Here is a 25,273-nt window from a genome sequence, read left to right as displayed (position 1 = left end):
AATCACTTGAACCCGGGAGGCGGAGGTTGCAGTGAGCTAAGATCACGCCACTGCACTCCAGCCTGTATGACAAAGCGAGATTTCATCTCAAAAAATAAAAGTAGGATGGATTCAGAATGTGATCTGGTTGATCATAAACGATACTTTCGGAGCTGGATTAATGTTAAGTCACTTGAGAGATATGGAAAATACCATGTTCATGGTCAATTTTGATTATTTTAGCCGGGTTCATCTGGTTTGCACGTTGAGACCGTAATACTTCAGGTTCCGATTGTGTCCGGAAGGCTGTGTGTTAACATTCATAGCAAACTGGTTACCTTTATTTCCTGAAAGTTGAATTTTGAAAGAAAGGCAGATACCAACTGAGAAAGCAACCTTCAGTTAAACAAAGGGGTACATCAACTTTGATATTCTTGGATTAAAAATCAGGTGACAGTTGGAACATGGAGGAGAAATTCATGATTATAAAAACCATGAAGCCAATCTTTTTTACAACAAAGCTGCTTGCTTTTTTCTTAATCATGTAGTGTCTGCTATCAGGCCAGTTCTGGAACTTTACTGAGTCCCTTCTGCTCTTCTGAATTAGTTCTTGATTGGTGGTAACTTCTCAGAAGTTCTGAGGACCAAAAAGAAAGAGCAGTGTCAGTTCGCTAAGCTGAACCATTTGGAGATTACTAAGTATTCCATAATGGTGGGAAACACTTAAATGTATTGGTTATTAGGGTTTTCTTGTGTTTTCCTTTTAGCATTATATCCTCATATGCAGTGTTGTTACAGTAGAGAAGGACATTTTTTCTAGAGGGCAGAGAGATCTAGGGAATATGACTTTTACCATTTGAACACTACAAATAGCAGTACGTTTTACCATGGTTTTGATAATCTGACATAGAATAAGCTGCTGAGAGACAAGGATACCTTGGTATATAGAAAGAACCTTGGACTTCGTATGAAAAAAATTTGGGTTTTATCTTCAGCCTAGCCATCTAATGTCTGTGTAACTTTACAGACATCTAGTGTTTCACTTAACCTCTCTGAGACTTAGTTTCCTTTTCTGTAAATTGATAGTTGTGGCCAGGCACCATGACTCATACCTGTAATCCCAGCATTTTGGGAGACTGAGGCAGGAGGATCACTTGAGCCTAGGATCCTCCAGGATACTTGAGACCAGCCTAGGCAACATAGGGAATAAAAAAAAAAAAATTAAAAATCAGCTGGACATGGTGGTGTACCTCTGTGGTCCCAGCTATTGAGGAGGCTGAGGTGAGAGGATCGCATGGGAGGGTTGAGGCTGCAGATAGCCGTGGCCACACCACTGCACTACAGCCTGGGATACAAGAGCAAGACTCTGTCTCAAAAAAAAGAAAAAGGATAGTTGTGATTCCTTCCTCCTATGGTTTGTTTACAAGTGTCAAACAATCTTCAGAACTGCCATACAGAATATGTTATGTGAGATACGAATTTTTATTCATCTTTTTTATCCAAGGAGCAGTGAAAGTAGTAACTGAATAGAAGTACTTACAAAATTAAAGATCTCAAATGATAAGTCAATATAGTAGAAAATAAAAGGTTGCCCCCACACTCCAAACATACTCTCCGGGGGTATCTCAAACACCCAGACCCGTTTCCATACGTAAACATGTGTTTACACATAATAGATATTCTGCAACTTTTAAATTTCTTATTGTTCAGTTCTTCTTTTTGTACCATTATATTGTGCTTTCTCCTTATTTATGTCTGTATAGTACCCCTTCATGGAAATGCCATAATTTAACCATTTGAGGAGTGTCCATGTTACTTTCTTTGAAAATAACGTTTTACAATATTGCATTGTACAGCTCTGTAAATATCTGGGTATTGATGAATAATCTTTCTCTTGCCTTTTAAAACAGCAAAAAAGAAGAATAAGAAGGGGAAGACTATCTCCCTAACAGACTTTCTGGCTGAGGATGGGGGTACTGGTGGAGGAAGCACCTATGTTTCCAAACCAGTCAGCTGGGCTGATGAAACGGATGACCTGGAAGGAGATGGTAATTTTTCTTTTGTCATCATGTTTGGAATGTTTATTATTTTCTAGAGAAAACCTATTACATAATAATTCACATCATTTGTAATCTGAAAAGAACTTACTCATTTTTTAGCACCTGAAATCTTACATATTTTGTAGAATCTAAGGTTTATTCTGAGGTTTGGGCTATCAGACTTTGCAGTGAAGACTGAAGGGGTCATTTAAGAGAGCTTTGCTAGTTCTTGCTCTTGCACTAACAGACTTCTTAAGTTACTATTCTTTTGGGCCTCATTTTCTTCATTTTAAAAGTAAGCAATTCTATGGGGTCCTCATAAAGTGATGTTTCAGGCTGCTCGCAATGGCTCACACCTGTAATCCCAGCACTTTGGGAGGCCGAGGTAGACAGATCATGTGAGATCAGAAGTTCAAGACCAACCTGACCAACATGGTGAAAACCTGTCTCTACTAAAAATACAAGAATTAGCTGGGCGTGGTAGCATGTGCCTGTAATTTCAGCTACTCGGGAGGCTGGGGCAGGAGAATTGCTTGAACCCAGGAGGTGGAGGTGGCAGTGAGCCGAGATCATGCCACTGTACTCCAGCGTGGGTGACAGAGCGAGACTCCATCTCAAAAAAATTAAAAACAAAAAGTGATGTTTCAGTGTAATCTGTTAGCTATGTTTACTCAGAGCCAAGGAATAATTAGTTCTAGGAGTTATTAGTATAAAATCAGTGTCCTTGGGTAAACAAAACTGGTCTGAGGAAAAGGAATGAGAACACTAATTATGGTGGGAAAATAAAGAAGAGTCATTGAGTGTCATTTGGACAAGTTCTGTACCTTCAGGGAGTCACCAGAAATAATCAGGAGCTATTTTTTATAATTACCAGGTATGACATAAATCTCATTACCATTGTTTTTTTCCTGAAAATCTTTTATTGCATGCTGAAAGAATAATTTTTCTTGTGACCTGTTCTCATAATTCCTAAAAATGGGATTTTTTTTTTTTTTTTTTTTTTGATACAGTCTCACTCTTATCACCCAGGCTGGAGTGTAGTGGCGCGCTCTCAGCTCAGCACAACCTCTGCTCCTGGGGTTCAAGCGATTCTCCTACCTCAGCCACCTGGGTAGCTGGGATTACAGGTGCCTGCCACCGCGCCAGCTAATTTTTGTATTTTTAGTAGAGTTGGGGTTTTACCATTTTGGCCAGGCTGGTCTTGAACTCCTGACCTCATGATCCACCTGCCTCAGCCTCCCGAAGTGCTGGGATTATAGGCATGAGCCACCGCACCCAGCCAAAACAGGAAATTTTATATAGGTCGTACTTCCCATAAGTGTTGGTATCTGAAGTACAAATTCATGGACAGTTCTGTAGGGAAAGATTGTTGTTGTTGTATTTTTTGTTTGTTTTCAGACGGAGTCTCTGTCGCCCACACTGTAGTGCAGTGGCGCAGTCTCTTGGCTCACCGCAACCTCCGCCTCCCGGTTCAAGCGATTCTCCTGTCTCAGCCTCCCAAGTAGCTGGGATTACCGGCACGCGCCACCGTGCCTGGCTAATTTTTGTATTTTTAGTAGAGACAGGGTTTCACCATATTGGTCAGGCTGGTCTTAAACTCCTGACGTCAGATCCATCCACCTTGGCCTCCCAAAGTGCTGGGATTACAGGCGTGAGCCACCGAGCTGGGCCTATTGTTTTTAAGGGAGGATAGACCATGCAGAAAAATACTCACTTTAGCCTCGCCACTAGGAGTACGAGAGTTGTCAGTAGTCGTTAAATACACCTGGAGTAAGAGGGACCCAGGTTTGAATCCTAGCTTTACCATCTGTGACCTTGGGCAAATTACTGTGTGAAATCTGAGTTTGCTTTTCTGTAGAATGGGGGACAGCCTCATAGGACTGTTAGATAAGTTGGGATATAATTAATATAAAGTAGCTGGCACACAGTAATATTCCATGAACAGTTGTATTTATGGAATAATTCCATACATTTATGGAATAGTATTTCTTTGCTATATAAGGATTGAGGTGTCATAATTAATCTCAGAAGCATCTTCTTTTTGTAAAGTGCCCTTATTAGTGAACCCCCACTTTTTCTTTTTGTCTGTTTCCTTGTGTAGCATGTTTAATATTTGGCAGTTAACATGGGTCCTCTTGTTCTATGACAGTAGTGAGAGACGTTTCTTCTAATTCTTGTATTCATTCCTCTATCCTAGTTTCAACAACGTGGCACAGTAATGACGACGATGTGTACAGGGCGCCTCCAATTGACCGTTCCATCCTTCCCACTGCTCCACGGGCTGCTCGGGAACCCAATATCGACCGGAGCCGTCTTCCCAAATCGCCACCCTACACTGCTTTTCTAGGGAACCTACCCTATGATGTGACAGAAGAGTCAATTAAGGAATTCTTTAGAGGATTAAATGTAAGTGTAAAAGTTGTAATAATTAACTAGATATTGAGGATAGTGTCTAAAAAAGACTAATTGTGGAATCGGCAGTTGCTCTTAAACAACTAAAAATACAATTTAAGGCTGGGCATGGTGGCTCACACCTGTAATCCCTGCATTTTGGGAGTCAGAGGTGGGTGGATCATTTGAGGTCAGGAGTTGGAGTCCAGCCTGGCTAATGTTGTGTTCTTCTACTAAGAATACAGAAATTAGCTGGGCGTGGTGGCACACGTCTGTAATCCCAGCTACTCGGGAGGCTGAGGTAGGAGAATTGCTTGAACCTTGGAGATGGAGTTTCACTCTTGTTGCCCAGGCTGGAGTGCAACGGTGCAATCTCAGCTCACTGCAACCTCCATCTCCCAGGTTCAAGCAATTCTGCCTCAGCCTCCCAAGTAGCTGGGATAACAGGCATGTGCCACCATGCCCAGCTAATTTTTTATATTTAGTAGAGATGGGGTGTCACCATGTTGGTCAGGCTGCTCTTGAACTCCTGACCTCAGATGATCCACCTGCTTCGGCCTCCCACAGTGCTGGGACTACAGGCATGAGCCTCTGCACCTGGCCTGAATTCATATTTCTTTTAAGGGTTAAATTCATATAGTTCAAAATTCAGAAGGTATAATAGGGCATTTAGTAAAGTTTCTACTATCCCTCTGCATCAGTTTTCCTCCTGAGACAACCATGTTCTTGTGTATTCATAAAAATTCATGCACATACAGTAATGCTTTCATACTCCTCTCAAAAAATGGCAAATGAAGAACGTTGGGAAACTTTGTTGTTTCTTATTCCTTCAGATCAGTGCAGTGCGTTTACCACGTGAACCCAGCAATCCAGAGAGGTTGAAAGGTTTTGGTTATGCTGAATTTGAGGACCTGGATTCCCTGCTCAGTGCCCTGAGTCTCAATGAAGAGGTAAAGAAAATAAGAGTGGGGATATGAGGAGTGTAAGTTCACAAATCTCGTGTTTATTTATCAAACTGATATTTTTTAGGTTGAGTGAGTGGCTCACTTCAAAGATTCCCGTATCTACAAATAAAGGCCTGCATTATTTAACAGTATATCACTTAACATTCAACATTTAGCAAGTCACACTTCAGCAAATTCAGTAGGCCCCAATAATTTAGAGAGGTACTTAGGTGGAAAATTGTGGAAGAAACGCGCCACACACCATGTCTCTAAAAAAGTCTCACATTGGTTTACCCATAGTGTTGCCTCAACTCCTATGACTTTTTCAGAGTAATCTGACCTGATAAAGGCAAATAGAAAAATCAAATTTGTTTAGTATTGAAAGGCATATCTCATTTTCATGGAAGTGTTGTAATGGTATTTTTTGTTCATTTAAGAGGATTTGGAAACATTTCCTACAAAGGAATATATTATAGGAGAGAGACAAATATCCAATCCTTCTGCTTGTCAACACTGCCTACAAAATATTTTCCTGTCCCAGAACTTGAGAGGCTTATATCTCAGAAGAAAAAAGACTTTTTTCCTCCTTTAACTCCAAAAACACCTTATTGTTTATTGATAAGGCAATTTCTAGTGCCATTTGTGCCATAATTCGTGCCATAAGTCCTAATTTTCCCTATGACATGATTGAAATCAACACCTCTTAGAAATAGTTTTGCTGCCTCATAATTACCATCATCATAATCTGTCATCAGTGTGAAATAGAGATAAAAATTAATGTACTTAGTTAAATTTAAATGCATATGAAGGTCTAATGTTGTTCCAGAGTTACTCTTATTGGATTATTTTTAGATTTTATTAACTTTAGTGGTCTCTAACCTTACTCAGTCTGGATAAGAAAAAGAATACCATGCAGTTGTTAACTATTTGATGCTTACTAGATGAACTATTACTTAATATATTGTTGTGGTGCATATTTAAGAGTTAACTTTGTTACTAAAGATTTCATTATAGTGGTGTTTAATATAGTTTTGGGTATTTTTAACTAAAAATCATTGTTATCCTTCTTCAACTGTAGATTCTACTATGAAATGAGGAAAAATCAGCAGTAAAATTAATTGGGTTCAAAGTATGTAAATAATGATGTGGGAAAGGGAAGTCAGAGGGTATCTCTGGAAGAACTGATTTATCCAAAGGTAATACTGAGTGAAAGAACCTAAGATTGTAGACAAAGCATGCTTTATGCAATTTTGCTGGTGTATAGTACTAGTAGGGGCTCTATAAATGTGTTGGGTGTTTTTATTTTTAGGAGACAGGGTCTCACTATATTGCCTAGGCTGGACTTGAACTCCTGGGCTTAAGTGATCCTCCCGCTTCAGCCTCCCAAATAGCTGAGACTGTAGGTACATGCCACTGCACCTGGCTTCTATAAATTTTGATAAATAATTGCTGTGGCACCAAATATGCCTTTTATTCAGCTAGTTATGTGAGGATTGTTTTTAATTTACTACACTTGACAAATTACCTTGGATCGTTAAAAAGTTAATTCTGTTCTGTGAAATTAAGCTTTGTAAAAGTAGTATGATAATTGACCTAATATTCAAAGCCAGCTTAAATTTGTTGAATTTTTAAGTCTTTATAAAGGACTCTTTAGCCCACAGATTGGAGTGTTAGCTAGATTACAGTGTTCTCCTTTATCTTCCTTCCCCTAGTGCTTCTGCTATGCCCAGACGTTCAAGGTCACTCAAGGGATTTGTGCATAATGGGGCAAAAGGTTGGTTAATATGGTCCTATGCTCTCAGTCTCTAGGTAACAGGAGAATTCGAGTGGACGTTGCTGATCAAGCACAGGATAAAGGTAAGGAAACTGGTAGACATTTCTGACTGGTAATGGTCCTAGGATGACAACAAACCATCCTTTCCCAGAAAATTTTAACAGGGGTAGTGGTGGGCCTGCCTGAATCTACAGTAACAGATTTCAATCAGTTTTGCCCCACAGGGGATTTCTGGCAATGTTTTAAGACAGTGTAGGTTGTCACAATTGGAGGGAGTGCTGCTGACATAAGTAGAATCCAGGGGTTAATTCTGTAGGGGATAGGACAGTCCCTATCAACAAAGAATTATGCAGCCCAAAATGCATGTCAAGATTGAGAAGCCTGATTGATCTAGATGAACATTAAATAGATGATAAATAGATTATCTGCCTAACAGCACATTGGTCACAAAGGGGACCTAATTTGTATATGTTTCACGGACTCCTGGCCTATGCAGAATTTGAGATAGCTAAGCATTAAATCAATAGGAAAAAATGGGAGGAAAAGAACCACTCAGGTTGAATTGGAGCATGTACTTATGGGGCCTGAGGTAACTGGGATGACAGTGTGATGTGAAAGTGAAAAATAGGGTCAAGTGGGGTTTTTCTATGTGTGAGAAACATCGGGCAAAGTTTTTATGAGCTAACTTACGGTTTTTGTTTTAATGTATCTGTAGACAGGGATGATCGTTCTTTTGGCCGTGATAGAAATCGGGATTCTGACAAAACAGATACAGACTGGAGGGCTCGTCCTGCTACAGACAGCTTTGATGACTACCCACCTAGAAGAGGTGATGATAGCTTTGGAGACAGTAAGTGTTTTTATGAAGTTAGTTTCTTCTGTGCTTTGGGAGGCTATTTAGTAATAGGCCAAATGTGTTACAGATGATCACATTAACAGATAGAGGGGGGAAAGCAGATTAAGAAAAATTTTGGGGCCGGGCGCGGTGGCTCAAGCCTGTAATCCCAGCACTTTGGGAGGCCGAGACGGGCGGATCACGAGGTCAGGAGATCGAGACTATCCTGGCTAACACGGTGAAACCCCGTCTCTATTAAGAAATACAAAAAACTAGCCGGGCGAGGTGGCGGGCGCCTGTAGTCCCAGCTACTCGGGAGGCTGAGGCCGGAGAATGGGGAGGCTGAGGCCGGAGAATGGGGAGGCTGAGGCCGGAGAACGGCGTGAACCCGGGAGGCGGAGCTTGCAGTGAGCTGAGATCCGGCCACTGCAGTCCAGCCTGGGTGACAGGAGCGAGACTCCGTCTCAAAAAAAAAAAAAAAAAGAAAAAAAGAAAAATTTTGGATAATATCTGAAAGAATTGATAGATGCAGAAAGCAAATTTGACAAATTAATAATTTTATTTAGAAACTTAACCAAAGAAAGGGACAGACATTTCTCTTTTTTTGGAGACAATTGTTTATAAAGAAACCCAACCTGGGCATGGTGTCTCACATCTATAATCCCAACACTTTGGGAGGTCAAGGCAGGTGGATTGCTTGAGGCCAGGAGTTTGAGAGCAGCCTGGGTGACAAAACCGTATCTACCAAAAAAAAAAAAAAAAAAAAAAAAACAGCTGACGTGGTAGTGCTCACCTGCAGTCCTAGCTATTCAGCAAGCTGAGGCAAGAGGACTCCTTGAGCCCAGGAGGTCTAGACTGGGTGACAGAGCGAGACCCTGTCTCCAAAAAAAAAAAAACCCAACACATTCTACAAAGTGAGCTATTTGAAATCAGAAAGAGACAGAGTCTTGCTCTGTCGCCCAGGCTGGAGTGCAGTGGCGCGACCTTGGCTCACTACAACCTCCACCTCCTGGGTTCAAGCATTTCTCCTGCCTCAGCCTCCTAAGTAGCTGGAACCACAGGCGTGCACCACCACACCCAGCTAATTTTTGTATTTTTAGTAGAGATGGGGGTTTCACGATGTTGACCAGGATGGTCTCGATCTCTTGACCTCATAATCCGCCTGCCTTGGCCTCCCAAAGTGCTGGCATTACAGACGTGAGCCACTGTGCCCAGCCGATCAGTTGCATTACTATATGCTTGTAGCAAACAATTAAAATACTTTTTTTTTTTTTTTACCCGAGACGGAGTTTCGCTCTTGTTGCCCAGGCTGGAGTGCAATGGCATGATCTCAGGTCACCGCAACCTCCACCTTCTAGGTTCAAGTGATTCTTCTGCCTCAGCCTCCCGAGTAGCTGGGATTACAGGCACGTGCCGCCACACCTGGCTAAATTTGTATTTTTAGTAGAGATGGGGTTTCTCCATGTTGGTCAGGCTGGTCTCGGACTCCTGACCTCAGGTGATCCTCCTGCCTCAGCCTCCCAAAGTGCTAGGATTACAGGCATGAGCCACCACGCCTGGCCTAAAATGTAAGTTTTTAAAATAAAAATATTGATTCACTTTAAAAATACTCAAGATATAGCAGTGAACAAGGATATAGCAGTGTAATTTTTTTCTAATAAAAATTGATTCACTTAAATGCTCAAGATACAGCAGTGAACAAAAACAAGAAAATCCTGTCTTTATTGGGCATATGTTATTATAGCGGAGGGAAGAGAGTGTGTGAATAATTAAATAGTTGGGGTGCGGAAAGATAGGGGAGTGGGAAATATCATGGGGTAGGAGTAGAGATTAATTATATACATCACTTTAACAAAAACCTTTATTGGGAAAATTATGCAACTTTATTAAAATACACAAAAATAGACGACACTAATTATTTTTAAAATGGAAAGAAGCTACTAGCTAGTAAAAATAAATTAGTGTTTTGTCTGTAATCAAATACTTAATAGCATAACAACAGGGATAAAATTCAAAACCTGTTACATTAAGGGGAAAAAAATTGTGTATAAATTTGAAAACAATACCATGTAGTATTAATGCATAAGTTGTAAAAAATATAAAGCTGTGCATGGTAATTTTAACCACCCTTGTGATTGTTGGTGGGGGTAGGGAAAATTCTGTTGTTATATCTGTAACATATTTCTTTTAAACAAAAAACTGAAACATGGCAAAATATGACATTCACTAAACCTAAGTAATAGGTTCATAAGTTTGTTATAATGGCTTCTTTACTTTTCTATATGTTTGAAATAGTTTAAGTAAAAACAGAAAAACTTAAATTTAAAAGCTTTTTGTTTTGTTTTTTTGAGACAGAGTCTCGCTCTGTTGCCCGGACTGGAGTGCAGTGGGCCTGCCAGGTTCAGGGTGTTCCTTGTGCCTCAGCCTCCTGAGTAGCTGGGATTACAGATGCATGCCACCACACCTGGCTAATTTTTGTATTTTTAAGTAGAGATGGGGTTTCACCATGTTGGCCAGGCTGGTCTGTAACTTCTTACCTCAGATGATCTGCCCACCTTGACCTCCCAAAATGCTGGGATTACAGGTGTGAGCTAGCGCTCCCAGCCACAAGCATTTTAATTTTGTGAGGTACCTTTTGAGCTTTGTACTAAATATAATTGAGGAAGCAATAAGGGATATAATTCCTATTAGAGGAGAGTCTTTAACCATTTAAGATGTAGAAGGAAGAAGAATGGGTCATAGGTCTGAAAGAAGGGTAAATCAGCAAGTTTATATCTGACTTCTTACATGACTTTGACACAACAAAGCCTTGGGGAGAACTACCTGAGGTGATTAACTTCAGCATTTATGCAAGAGATTCTATTGTTAACAGGAAGAAATGGCTCTTGAAAGAAAAAGCAGTCAGTCAGACCAAGGGTCCTGTTTTGAGTCCAGGGGCATGACTTTTCTCACCTGAAACCTTGAATTTAGAGCAAGCAGGATGGATAACGATTGAGTGTGCTGTTGTTATCCAAAGCTGCCCCAAAGTCAACTTAGTTAACCTGAATTAAAGATCCAGAGACTCCTCTCCCAAGCATTAGGCCAAAAACAGAACCCTGAGGGGTGTTGGGGGGTATTACACTAAGTATTCCTGTGAAATGTCAATAATAGCATGTGCTGCTTTTCTCCAATGTGGATCTGTGCTTTCTCAATAAATGCAAGCTTATCATAATTTCATATTATCCAAATAAAATCAAGTGTAAATCGCATCTGCAGAAATTAAACCACATTTCAAAATAAACACAGGGCTGATTTTCTTGTGTCCATTTTAGATCATTTCTATAATCATTTTACTAACATTAGCATGTTCTTTAATATATAAAGTTTATAATACTGGGAAATGTTATGTCTGGTCAGTAAAAAGTATGTGGTTTCCAAAATGAAATCATTATTTATATTTAAAAGACAGTAGCCACAAGAAAAAGATCCCTGGCCTGGCACGGTGGCTCACGCCTGTAATCCCAGCACTTTGGGAGGCCGAGGTGGGCGGACCATGAAGTCAGGAGATTGAGACCATCCTGGCTAACACGGTGAAACCCGTCTCTACGAAAAATACAAAAAAAAAAAATTAGCCGGGCGTGGTGCCGGTTGTCTGTAACCCCAGCTACTCGGGAGGCTGAGGCAGGAGAATCACTTGGACCCGGGAGGCAGAGGTTGCATTGAGCCCACGATTGTGCGACTGCACTCCAGCCTGGGCAACAGAGGGAGACTCCGTCTCAAAAAAAAGAAAAAAGAAAAAGATCCCTGTTTGGCCTCTGTATGTAAATTAATCAGCCTTATAAAATATTTGTAGGTTTTTTTAGTTAATTTATATTTAGAAATTCAGATTTATTTTTTTTAACATAAAAATCTGGGCTGCCAGCTTCTCTCAGAAAATTGGAAGATCCTAGCAACAGTCAACTGGAGCTAAATAGCAGCTATCCCTTTTACAGACAACTTAATGCTACCCAGTTTGCTATCTGAGTTACTACATTTCTTTATACAGATTTCTAGTATTTAGGTTCTTCTGATACTGAAATGCACATGTGTGTGTAAAATATAGTTTATAACAAACATTGCAACGAATGTCTTTGTACATGTATATTTATCACACATCCAGTTATTTCCTCAGGATGAATTTCAAGAAATTAAATTGTTGGCCAAGAAGGGTATACATGACTTCAAAGCTTTTCATGCATAGTTATAATACAACTTTCAGTATTTATACTAATTTATTGATTTACTTATTTATTTTGAGAAGAAATCTCACTCTGTTGCCCAGGCTGGAGTGCCTTTGGCACAATCTTGGATCAATGCAACCTCTGCCTCCCTGGCTCAAGTGATCCTTCCACCTCGTCCTCCCAAGTAGCTGGGACCACAGGCCTGCACCACCATGCCCGGCTGATTTTTTGTATTTTTGATAGAGTTGTGATTTCGCCACGTTGCCCAGGCTGGTCTCAAACCCCTGAGCTCGGACGATCCTCCAGCCTCATTAGCCTCCCAAAGTGTATTTGTACTGTTTAAAATTATGATCAGCAGTGCAGAAATTGATTAAAGCTCCTAAACTTCAATAGAAAATTATGTCCTGTTAGTCATATGCTGCATATATTGTTTCTCATTTTGTTTGCCTCTTAAATAAAGTAGTCTTTGTGGCTGGTTGTTATGGCTCAGGCCTGTAATCCCAGCACTTTGGGAGGCCAAGGCTGGAGGATTGCTTAAGCCCAGCAGTCCAAGACCAGCCTGGGCAGCATAGAGAGACTCTCTCAAAAAAAAAAAAAAAAATTTTTTTTTTTTTTTGAGATGTAGTCTCACTCTGTTGCCAGGCTGGAGTGCAGTGGTGTGATCTCAGCGCAGCCTCCGCCTCCCGTGTTCACACATTCTCCTGTCTCAGCCTCCCAAGTAGCCGGGACTACAGGTGCACGTCACCACGCCCAGCTAATTTTTGTATTTTTAGTAGAAACAGGGTTTCACCATGTTGGCCAGGATGGTCTCAATCTCTTGACCTCGTGATCCGCCCACCTTAGCCTCCCAAAGTGCTGGGATTACAGGCGTGAGCCACCATGCCCGGCTAAAAAAAATTTTTTAATTAAAAAATAGGTGGTCTTTGGGATCACACATGGAAGATTCCAACTGTGTTGTTTTAGTGTCTTGTGCTTACTTTGGTTTTTTTGTTTGTTTGTTTGTTTTGTTTTTTGTTTTTGCATATAAACCTTTTCTCATTCTGGAAATTCATTATAGAATATTTAGGGATTTTTTATTTCCAACCCACCCTTCCCAGATTATTAGCTGAGCAACATTTATTTCACCTGAGAAACTTTTTGAAGAAATCAGATAGAAAATTTAAATAAACACAAATTCTTCCAAACTGGTCTGATAGCTTACCGTGTTTCTATTAATGGTGTCAGAGAAAAGGGGATGGTGTTACTTGTCTCTTTTCTCTAGAGTATCGAGATCGTTATGATTCAGACCGGTATCGGGATGGGTATCGGGATGGGTATCGGGATGGCCCACGCCGGGATATGGATCGATATGGTGGCCGGGATCGCTATGATGACCGAGGCAGCAGAGACTATGATAGAGGTAATTGTAAAATGTTTATGTTGAATTGTTCTTTCAGTAACTTTTTTGCTTCTTTTTCTCTCTCTGCTGTGATGATTATAATTTGGGATATGTTTACAGGCTATGATTCCCGGATAGGCAGTGGCAGAAGAGCATTTGGCAGTGGGTATCGCAGGGATGATGACTACAGAGGAGGCGGGGACCGCTATGAAGACCGATACGACAGACGGGATGATCGGTCGTGGAGCTCCAGAGATGATTACTCTCGGGATGATTATAGGCGCGATGACAGAGGTAATAGTTTTCTTTTTACTTACATGGAGCAGAAACTGGGAAAACTACAGAAAATTTGTGATTGTGTTACAAACCACTGAGTTGGGCACAGATATAATTTGCACATTGTACAGGAAGCAGCAAAGCATAGTAGAAAGAGCATTGGCTGGCCAGGCATAGTGGCTCACGCCTGTAATCCCAGCAATTTGGGAGGCCGACGCGGGCGCATCACGAGGTCAGGAGATAGAGAGCATCCTGGCTAATGGTGAAACCCCATCTCTACTAAAAATAGAAAAAGTTAGCCAGGCGTGGTGGCAGGCGCTTGTAGTCCCAGCTACTCGGGAGGCTGAGGCAGGAGAATGGCGTGAACCCGGGAGGCGGAGCTTGCAGTGAGCGGAGATTGCGCCACTGCACTCCAGCCTGGATGACAGAGTGAGACTCTGTCTCAAAAAAAAAAAAAAAAAGCATTGGCTAAGGATGACATCAGTGGAAATACAGCAGTCGAATTCCTTTCATCTCATATGCCTTCACAGATAGATTTTTTCAGTTAAAATTTATTGAATAAACAGTAGAAATGGAAAAAAAAAATTGCCAGATACTGTTATGTTGTGATCTCAGTAAATTACACTTAAAGCAGATGGTTTTAGCTACATTTTTCAAGTGAGGGAAATGAAACTCAGATTAAACGTAGTCCTGTAGCGCATCATTGGTACTGTGGGGTTGAAAACTAAGCATTAAGGGTAGGTGCAGTGACTCACACTTGTAATCTCAACGTTTTGGGAGGCCAAGATGGGCAGATCATTTGAGGTCAAGAGTTCGAGAACAGCCTGGCCAACATGGTGAAACCCCGTTTCTACTAAAAATACAAAAATTAGGTGGCCGGAGCAGCACACACCTATCATCCCAGCTACTCGGGAGGCTGAGGCAGGAGAATTGCTTGAGCCCAGAGGCGGAGGTTGCAGTGAGCTGAGATCGCACCACTGCACTCCAGCCTGGGCGACAGAGTGAGACTGTCTCCAAAAAAAAGCATTGCTGATTTCAGTACCATTATACCATAATAATTGATATTCATTAATTATAAAGGTGAGATTTTGGTACACCTATTCTAAAATCATGCCCTAATACTATAAGATATAAAATGTAAACTGTTACAAATCTAACCTGTTAGAAAATACTAATAAATGGCCACCATTTGTGTTCTAACTTCAGTGATGTCATATAAAAGGTTATGGCATGTGTCCCAGAATTTTTTCTTTTTTTTTTTTTTTTTTGAGACAGAGTCTCGCTCTGTTTGTTGCCAGGCTGGAGTGCAGTGGCATGATCTCAGCTCACTGCAACCTCTGCCTCCTAGGTTCAACCAATTCTCTTGCCTCAGCCCCCCGAGTAGCTGGGACTACAGGCGCACGGAGTTTCACCGTCACTAGTAGAGATGGGGTTTCACCATGTTGGCCAGGATGGTCTCGATCTCTTGACCTCGTGATCTGCCTGCCTTGGCCTCCCCAAAGTGCTGGGATTACAGGTGTGCGCCACTGCGCCTTGCCAAAAAAACTACATTCTTAAAAGCTATTTCCTCAAGCAAGAAGCCTAAAAATAATAACTAACATTTATTAACTACTCTGTTCCATCTGTGAGCTGAGTGCTTGTACAAGTATTGTTTAATTCTGACTTCTGTGTGGTATAGGTAAAATTACAAGTTAGAAAAGTGGAGGCTCAGATGTGGGCTTCATGTTCTCCTTGACTTCTGACCTTTTCCTGTCTCACACTGTCCCTTACCTCCCCACCAAAAGCTGCATACCTTATTTTTTTTCTTTTTCTCTTCTTGCTCTTACCCCCAATTCCCTCTAAGATCTGCTGTCTTGTCTCTAGTCGCTGCTGCTACCTTTGTTGAAGCCTCATTGCTGCACCCACATTACTGGCCATTGCCTCCTAACAGAGTTCCCTTCCTTGCTCCGTTCTTCACATTGGCCCCAGTTGTCAGTTGTCTTTCTGGCATAAGATCTAATTACCCTATTCTCCTCTGTTTAGACCTTTCTAGTTTCCCCAGGACCTGGAAGATAGCCCTTTTTCTATACCTCTGACATACACGGGCCTTCACTGTTTGCCCACCATTTACTTTTTTTTTTTCTTCTTGAGACAGGATCTCATTCTGTTGCCTAGGCTAAAAGTGCAGTGGCATAATCATGGCTAACTGTAGCCTCAGCCTTCTGAGCTCAAGTGATCCTTCTACCTTATCCTCCCCAGTAACTGGGACTATAGGTGCATGCCATATGCCTGGCTAATTTTGATATTTTTTATAGAGATGGGGTTTCTCCATGTTGCCAAGGCTGGTTTTAAACTTCCAAGTTCAAGTGATCCACTTGCCCTCGGCCTCCCAAAGTGCTGGGGTTACAGGCGTGAGCCACTGTGCCCAGCTCTGTTATTTTATTAATATATTAAATATCTGAAGTGAGCTACTATTTCTGAGCCCCCATTTTATCTTATAAAAGTGACAGGGCTATAATACAGATATAAAATATGTCTAGGAACATATATAAACTGTCGACTTTAAGCCCTCATAGAAAATTTAGATCTTGTTAAACAGTACCCTCTATCTACAGGTACTATGTGCATACGTAGTAAAAGTATAAAGTCAAGTGTGGGCATGATAAAGTCACCATCTAGTGGTTATTTAGAGGACAGTGCAGCTGGTCATGTCATCAGGAGGTTTTACCTCTTCGTTAAGGTTACATTACTTAAGTCAGGTGATTGTATAGATAGGCTTTCTTTGTATCTTTGGTATATCCAAAATATTTAGGACAAACAATGATTTTTAGTAATTTAACTTCCTTGAAACACTTAGGTTTCTCTTTAAAGTATTCTGACAACTTGAATCAAGGAAGAAGTCAGGCTGCCTTAAGAGTTTATTTGTTTGGCCGGGCGCGGTGGCTCACGCCTGTAATCCCAGCACTTTGGGAGGCCGAGGCGGGCGGATCACAAGGTCAGGAGATCGAGACCACGGTGAAACCTCGTCTCTACTAAAAATACAAAAAATTAGCCGGGCGCGGTTGTGGGCGCCTGTAGTCCCAGCTACTCGGGAGGCTGAGGCAGGAGAATGGCGGGAACCCGGGAGGCGGAGCTTGCAGTGAGCTGAGATCCGGCCACTGCACACTCCAGCCTGGGCGACAGAGCAAGACTCCGTCTCAAAAAAAAAAAAAAAGAGTTTATTTGTTCAATGTTACATGCTTTGCCCCATGAACCACCTGCCAAATTTATATTATACACAGAGACAAGGGTATAAGATTTAGAGTCTTCCTGGCTGGGCGTGGTGGCTCACACCTGTAACAGCACTTTGGGAAGCCGAGGCAAGCGGATCACTTGAGGTCAGGAGTTCAAGACCAGCCTGGCCAACTTGGTGAAACCCCATCTCTACTAAACGTACAAAATTTAGCTGGGCATGGTGCCACGTGCCTGTACTTCCAGCTACTCTGGTGGCTGACGCAGGGAAATCAGGGAGGCAGAGGTTGCAGTGAGTTGAGATCACACCCCTGTGCTCCAGCCTGGGTGACAGAGCGAGACTGTCTCAAAAAAAAAATAAAAGAACTAGAGTCTTCCATATCATATTGTATTAGTTCTTAACACACAGATTTCAGAGCAAGATACTTTCATCCAGTAGTTTAATGATGGTCAAAACTTTTTCCCATATAAAAGAAATCTTAATAGATTATTAATTTATCACTTTTTTTTTTTTTCTTTTTTTTTTTTTTTTTTTTTTGTAGAGAACAGGATCTCGCTATATTACCCAAGCAGGTCTCGAACTCCTGGGCTCAAGCTATCCTCCCGCCTCTGCCTCCCTGAGAGCTGGGATTACAGGCGTGAGCCACCGCGCCTGGCTTTCGCTTTGGTTTTTTTTGTTTTTTGTTTTGTTTTGTTTTGTTTTTTTGTGGAGAACAGGATCTCACTATATTACCCAGGCAGGTCTCGAACTCCTGGGCTCAAGCTATCCTCCCGCTTCTGCCTCCCTGAGAGCTGGGATTACAGGCGTGAGCCACCACGCCTGGCTTTCGCTTTTTTTTTTTTTTTTTAATTTATCACTTTAATGTTTACCATTTTTAGTCTTTCCTGTGGTCTTGAACTACATCATGGATGTGGTACAAGAGTAATTGAAGTTGATTGGTTTTTTGTTTGTTTGTTTTGTTTTTTGAGATGGAGTTTGGCTTTTGTCACCCATTCTAGAGTGCAGTGGCACCAATCTCGGCTCACTGCAACCTCCGCCTCCTGGGTTCAGGTGATTCTCTTGCCTCAGCCTCCCGAGTAGCTGGGATTACAGGCATGTGCCACCACTCCCGGCTAATTTTGTATTTTTAGTAGAGACTGGGTTTCTCCATATTGGTCAGGCTGGTTTCGAACTCCCAACCTCAGGTGATCTGCCCGCCTCGGCCTCCCAAAGTGCTGGGTTTACAGGCGTGAGCCATCACACCCAGCCAGAACTTGGTTATTTATGCCCCCATCTTTTTTGTCTTATGTAAAATGTTAATTTATTTTAGGCAGAGTTTTGCTTTTGTTGCCCAGCCTGGAGGGCTGGAGTGCAGGGGTGCGATCTTAGTTCACCACAAACTCTGCCTCCCAGGTTCAAGTGATTCTCCTGCCTCAGCCTCCTGAGTAGCTGGGATTACAGGCACGCGCCACCATGCCAGGCTAATTTTTTATTTTTAGTAGAGATGGGGTTTCTCCATGTTGGTCAGGTTGGTCTCGAACTCCCGACCCTAGGTGATCTGTCCGCCTCAGCCTCCCAAAGTGTCGGGATTACAGGTGTGAGCCACCACACCCGGCCTAAGCTACCTTTTTTTTTTTTTTTTTTTTTTTGAGACAGAGTCTCGCTCTATCGACCAGGCTGGAGTGCAGTGGCGCAATCTCGGCTCACTGCAAACTGCCTCCTGGGTTCACGCCATTCTCCTGCCTCAGCCTCCTGAGTAGCTGGGACTACAGGTGCCCGCCACCACGCCCAGCTAATTTTTTGTATTTTTAGTAGAGACGGGGTTTCACCTTGTTAGCCAGGATGGTCTCGATCTCCTGACCTCGTGATCCACTCGCCTCAGTGGATTACAGGCATGAGCCACCGCGCCCGGCCTAAGCTACCTATTTTCTAATGATGTCCTATTTGACTTCTGCGGATTGGTTAGGCCACTAACTTGAATCTCATATAGCATTTCATAGGAGTTATATCTGGGAATCTGGCTTTCAGCCATCAGCTTCTGACAATTTGGAAAACTATTACTTAAAGTTTCATTTAACTTAGGTCCCCCTCAAAGACCCAAACTGAATCTAAAGCCTCGGAGTACTCCTAAGGAAGATGATTCCTCTGCTAGTACCTCCCAGTCCAGTCGAGCTGCTTCTATCTTTGGAGGGGCAAAGCCTGTTGACACAGCTGCTAGAGAAAGAGAAGTAGAAGAACGGCTACAGAAGGAACAAGAGAAGTTGCAGCGTCAGCTGGATGAGCCAAAACTAGAACGACGGCCTCGGGAGAGGTAGGTTGTCTTCTTGATGGATATCCCATCTAGGAATCCAGTGGTTCTTAATGGGGGCATTACATCCCCGGGGGCATTTGGGAAATTTGTGTCATTATCATATCACTGGTTGTCACTGATGAGCATTTAGTGGGCTGTGGCTGGGGGTGTTAGTATGCAGTGTTAGGGACAGTTTTACACAATGAAGAGTTGTTTCCTGTCCATCACAAAAGTGTTTACTGTTAAAAGCTGGTATTGCATTTAAAAGGCTAGAGACCTCCTATAATAAGTAATTGCCCTGAAAAACTAGGCTTGGTAGTGAGTGGCTTGTAGAACCGTGTTAAAGAAGGGCAGTATTGTAGATTATGTAGGATAGTGTTCTTAACCATATTAGTTGATTCTTGCTGAAGTAATTAGGGCCAAAGTGTCTTAATGTCTTAATGTCTGTAGCTTTCAAATAGTTTGAGGGAAAGATAAATTTATATGCACATACACCTAGAGATGAAGCAAGTGTGGTAGAATATTAATAAATGATGGTTCTTGAGGGGTCAGCATGGGTCTAAGGTGGCCTTCATTGAGCCAGGCATAATGTGTGTTTTGTGAAATGTCTCGTACAGACACCCAAGCTGGCGAAGTGAAGAAACTCAGGAACGGGAACGGTCGAGGACAGGAAGTGAGTCATCACAGACTGGGACCTCCGCCACATCTGGCAGAAGTAAGTCAGACCAGGGTGGGTATTGTGTTATTGCCGTTTTCCATAAACTATCCATAACCAAATTATGCAGAGACTTTGCAGTATTTAAATTCAGTCATGAACTCTTTATATGAGTTGCATGGGCCGACTGGAGTTTCATGTCTTCTGCTCCAAAGAATTTGAGGAATGGGTACCAGAGTAGACCTAGATGATCTGCTTAATAATCTACCACTGAAGCGGATACTTGACTGTTAGGCTTGTCTCTTCATTTTATGTCCTTTTTTTTTTTTTTTTTTTTTTGGTGTATTTTCATTTTATGTTGTGACATCTTAGAATGTTGTCTATTCAGAACAGTCAAAGGCTTGGAGTTTCATATGAGCTGTCCCAAGACCAACCTTTTTTGATGTTATCACCAGAGCAGTGTTCTCAAGCAGTGTTATTACTGGTTGATCAAGCACTTTTAGTGTTTTAGAAACCTCAGTGGTTCAATTATAATACCTCCTTCCCTTACCATGATGTGGTTTTTTTTGTTTTGTTTTGAGATAGGGTCTTACTCTGTCACACAGGCTGAAGTGCAGTGGCATTATGATGGCTCACTGCAGCCTAACCTCCTGGACTCAAGTGATCCTCCCACCTCAGCCTCCCTAGTAGCTGGGACTGTAGGCATGCACCACTACACCGGCTAAATTTTATTTATTTATATATTTATTTTTGAGATGGAATCTTGCTCTGTCTCCCAGGGTGGAGTGCGGTGGCACGATCTCGGCTCACTGCAAGCTCTGCCTCCCGGATTCATGCCATTCTCCTGCCTCAGCCTCCCAAGTAGCTGGAACTACAGGCGCCTGCCACCACGTACAGCTAATTTTTCGTGTTTTTAGTAGAGATGGAGTTTCACCGTGTTAGCCAGGATGGTCTCGATCTCCTGACCTCATGATCTGCCCACGTCGGCCTCCCAAAGTGCTGGGATTACAGGCATGAGTCACCGCGCCCGGCCTATACCCAGTTAAATTTTTGTAGAGATGGTTTCCCCATGTTGCCCAGGCTGCTCTCAGCCTCATAAAGTGCCAGCCACTACGATGTTTTTTAAGGTCTTTTCTCCCACCTCTAAATTGATTTGTACTTGCATTTCTTTTATTTATTTGTTTGTTTATTGAGACGGAGTTTTGCTCTGTCACCAGGCTGGAGTGCAGTGGCACAATTTTGGCTCACTGCAACTTCTCACTCCCTGGTTCAAGCAGTTCTCCTGTCTCAGCCTCCTGAGTAGCTGGGATTACAGGTGAGCGCCACCATGCTCAGCTAATTTTTTGTATTTTTAGTAAAGATGGGGTTTCGCCATGTTGGCCAGGATTGTCTCCATCTCTTGGCCTCATGCTCTGCCCTCCCTGGCCTCCCAAAGTGCTGGGATTACAGGCATGAGCCACCGCTCCCGGCCTAGTTTTTTATTTTTAAGACAGGGTCTCATTCTCACCCAGGCTGGAGTGCAGTGGTGCAATCATAGCTCACTGCAGCCTTCAACTCCTGGCCTCAAGCAATCCTCTTGCCCCAGTATCCCAAGTAGCTGTGAACGATGGGTGCATGCAACCATATCTGGCTAAATTAAAAATTTTTTTTTAGAGATGGGGGTCTCACTACACTCCCCAGGCTGGTCTCAAACTCCTGGCTTCAAGCAGTCCTGCCTCAGCCTCCCAAAGGAGGCTCCTTGTTTTGAGAAGACACGTATTACCTTTTTTAAAAAACACACATATGTAGGTTGTTGTTTTGTTTTTTGAGATGGGGTCTCACTCTTGTCAGCCAGGCTGGAGTGCAGCAATACGATCACAGCTCACCTCATCATCCCTAGTAGCTGGGACTACAGGCACATGCCACACTCAGCTAATTTTTCTATTTTGTGTAGAGCTGGGGTTTCACCATGTTGTCCAGGCTGGTCTGAAACTCCTAGGCTGAAACGATTCCCCCCACCCCCACAGCCTCCCAGTGTCCTAAGATTACAGGCGTGAGCCACTGTACCCAGCCAGTAGGCTGTTTTTCATAAATGTGATTGCATCATAGTCCATGTGTGTTGAGTTTTAAGTTGAAGTTGAGCAGTGGTTACTACAGTTTGGGATTTCATCATAGGTCCTCTTCACATATGTACATTCTCCAGGTCAAGACACTTTAACATTGAGAATGCAGAAAGGCTGTCAAGGATACTCATTCCTAAAAAGGTCAGATGGCTGGGTGTCCCTTAAGTTGTATACGTGGTCATTATTTTTCCTATTTCTCTGTGCATCAGTAAGACATTGTTCTGGAAATACTTGTAAACCACTGGTTTAGGGATAAATCCATCTTTGGGAGCCAAAACTTGGATGTGGACCATTTTCCACACTATTGAGATCCTGGTAGATGCATGAGCATCTGCAGCCTGATAATTTGATCTTTCCACTCTGGCTTCACAGATGCACGAAGGAGAGAGAGTGAGAAGTCTCTAGAAAATGAAACACTCAATAAGGAGGAAGATTGTCACTCTCCAACTTCTAAACCTCCCAAACCTGATCAGCCCCTAAAGGTAATGCCAGCCCCTCCACCAAAGGAGAATGCTTGGGTGAAGCGAAGTTCTAACCCTCCAGCTCGATCTCAGAGCTCAGACACAGAGCAGCAATCCCCTACAAGGTGAGTCAGCTTGGAAACAGTAGTTGGTTAGCTGTGCAGATTCTAAAATACTGTGATGTAATGACAGAAGATGCCCTACAGGATGCCAGCATTGTATAGCACCTTACAAGTTATGCTGGCTTTAGTCTCTTAGTGTGCTGGAATTGGCTCATAAGACCTAGTTCCATTTTCTGGAGTTTTGATAGCCAGTTGACATCACTTTGGTAGCTTGAAATCAGCTATGATGGGAGTACTAGTGCCGCATAAATCTGCAAATATAAGTCAGAGGCTTGAGCCCGGGAGGTGGAGGTTGCAGTGAGCCAAGATGTGCCATTGCACTCCAGCTTGGGCAACAGAGTTAAGACTCCAAAAGAAAAGAAAATAGCAATACTAATCTTGCATGATGTGATGATTAGAAAGTATATGGCATTTAGTGTTCAAATGATTGCTTTCATTGCTTGCTTTCCCATATTTTAATGTTCCATAACATTGAGTATGATTTTGTTTTCTGTAAAGCTTACCTACTGCATTTGGAAGATGATAATAAGTTTCTTGGCTGTTTTCTCCCTGAAACAACTGATGAATGTGATTACCTGTTTTCCTTCTAGTGGTGGGGGAAAAGTAGCTCCAGCTCAACCATCTGAGGAAGGACCAGCAAGGAAAGGTGAGCTCATAGTATGGGAAATAGGTTTTTGACCTAGAAGCCTAAATAAAAAGGCCTCCAAAATTAGATTTTGAAGAGCATGTGTCTTGCACCTGATACTGTGTTAAGAGTTCTTGGGTTGGGCCGGGCGCGGTGGCTCAAGCCTGTAATCCCAGCACTTTGGGAGGCCGAGACGGGCGGATCACAGGTCAGGAGTTCGAGACCAGCCTGGCTAACACGGTGAAACCCCGTCTCTACTAAAAATACAAGAAAATTAGCCGGGCGAGGTGGCGGGCGCCTGTAGTCCCAGCTACTCGGGAGGCTGAGGCAGGAGAATGGCGTGATCCTGGGAGGCGGAGCTTGCAGTGAGCCGAGATCGCGCCACTGCACTCCAGCCTGGGGCACAGAGCAAGACTCCGTCTCAAAAAAAAAAAAAAAAAAAAAAAAAAAGAGTTCTTGGGTTGGCCGGGCGTGGTGGCTCACACCTGTAATCGCAGCACTTTGGGAGGCCGAGGCGGGCAGATCACAGGTCAGGAGTTCGAGACCAGCCTGGCCAACATGGCGAAACCCTGTCTCTACTAAAAATACAAAAAAAGTAGCCGGGTGTGGTGGCACATGCCTGTAATCCCAGCTACTGGGGAGAGGCTGAGGCAGGAGAATTGCTTGAACCCGGGAGACGGAGGTTGCAGTGAGCTGAGATGGCCCCACTGCACTCCAGCCTGGGCGACAGAGCAAGACTCCATCTCAAAAAATAAAAATAAATAAAAGAATTATTGGGTTATCTACCTTTTCTTGCCAGTAGAGGGAGGAATGGCCTCTTTGGAGAAAGTATGAAACCCTGCCCTTTCCTGGTAGAACATTTCTTTGACAGGAGGAGAAAAAAATCGGAAGGAAATTAACACTTTCAGTCCAGATTAGAAATGTTACCATCAGCAAGGCCAAGGTCACTACAGAGCGTCATAGTCTTTTATTTCCAGCTTGCTTTTCATGATGGCACATCCCTACATGGAACTTTTTAGTGGATTTTGTTTGGTTTTTGTATTTTTGTGTGCTATAGAGGATGTGGAAAGAAGGCTTCAGGAAGGAAGTCTGGGTTGGCATGAGGTTAGTTTCCCTCAGTACATGTGGGCACAGTTTTCTTCAGCTTAAGGGAAATCTTAGGAGAAGGACATTGATAATTTTACTTGCCTTTAATTTGTTTACATGACTGCTCAAACAGATGAAAATAAAGTAGATGGGATGAATGTCCCAAAAGGCCAAACTGGGACCTCTAGCCGTGGACCAGGAGACGGAGGGAACAAAGACCACTGGAAGGAGTCAGATAGGTATGCTTGTTCTCTTTCTCATTATCATCTTTCCTCTGATCCACATGTTTGTGTAATTAAGAAATTAAGTTCTTGGTTCTCAAAGCACTGTCAGATCTCTCATTGTGAGCAAACTAAAGTCAGCCAACATAAGACAGTTAAGATTCTGAAAATCTAGAAGTAATACATCATCCAGACAACAAGGACTGTTGGCTAGAGGTGCCTGTTCAGTGCCTTGAAACTGCCTGCATGCATATATTTGTATTAGGCGAGTCCTTTCCTAAAGATGTGGTTTTATGCTTACGTCTCTGCAGGAAAGATGGCAAAAAGGATCAAGACTCCAGATCTGCACCTGAGCCAAAGAAACCTGAGGAAAATCCAGCTTCGGTAAGTGTTGAAGGCTGCTCCCAATTTTTCGTAGAATACTTTTTGCTGTTGGACTTCTTTCCATTTGGAATACAAAGTGTTTGGAAATAAGACATTGGTCTTTATCTGAAATAGCACAAGAAGTTTAGCTTTTTCCTGGTTTCTGCCTTCCTTTGTTCTCATCCCTTCTGCAAGGTGTAGAGGTGGTATGGGACTACAGTAAGATCACATGTGCCTCTGACCCTCTTCCCTAGCTCCTCTCCAGTGGACAATGCTGATGACTAAGCAAGTGGGTGTCATCTGACTGTCATCCCCCATTGCCAAAGGATCAGTATTCTGTGTC

General features: G+C 42.6%; 1 protein-coding gene across 2 annotated transcripts in view; it reads left to right on the top strand.

Moving 5' to 3' along the window:
- EIF4B (eukaryotic translation initiation factor 4B) overlaps nucleotides 1–25,273 on the top strand; it is a 35,303-nt gene that overhangs the window by 7,900 nt on the left and 2,130 nt on the right. The window contains exons 2-14 of one of the 2 annotated variants that reach the window (XM_003906442.4): nucleotides 1,890–2,027; nucleotides 4,216–4,424; nucleotides 5,243–5,359; nucleotides 7,156–7,210; nucleotides 7,843–7,977; nucleotides 13,423–13,560; nucleotides 13,660–13,833; nucleotides 19,088–19,316; nucleotides 19,913–20,010; nucleotides 22,425–22,638; nucleotides 23,226–23,281; nucleotides 24,480–24,585; nucleotides 24,879–24,951. In XM_003906442.4, the coding sequence (XP_003906491.1) occupies nucleotides 1,890–2,027; nucleotides 4,216–4,424; nucleotides 5,243–5,359; nucleotides 7,156–7,210; nucleotides 7,843–7,977; nucleotides 13,423–13,560; nucleotides 13,660–13,833; nucleotides 19,088–19,316; nucleotides 19,913–20,010; nucleotides 22,425–22,638; nucleotides 23,226–23,281; nucleotides 24,480–24,585; nucleotides 24,879–24,951 (1,742 nt within the window). Of the gene's footprint in view, nucleotides 1–1,889; nucleotides 2,028–4,215; nucleotides 4,425–5,242; nucleotides 5,360–7,155; nucleotides 7,211–7,842; nucleotides 7,978–13,422; nucleotides 13,561–13,659; nucleotides 13,834–19,087; nucleotides 19,317–19,912; nucleotides 20,026–22,424; nucleotides 22,639–23,225; nucleotides 23,282–24,479; nucleotides 24,586–24,878; nucleotides 24,952–25,273 lie in introns of both variants that reach the window. The other variant, XM_009180802.3, reaches the window with a different exon arrangement.

The sequence above is a fragment of the Papio anubis genome, chromosome 9, assembly GCF_008728515.1.
Source record: "Papio anubis isolate 15944 chromosome 9, Panubis1.0, whole genome shotgun sequence".
Taxonomy (NCBI): Eukaryota; Metazoa; Chordata; class Mammalia; order Primates; family Cercopithecidae; genus Papio; species Papio anubis.
Note: the sequence above shows the minus strand (reverse complement) of the source record. Positions and strands in the feature narration are given on the sequence as shown.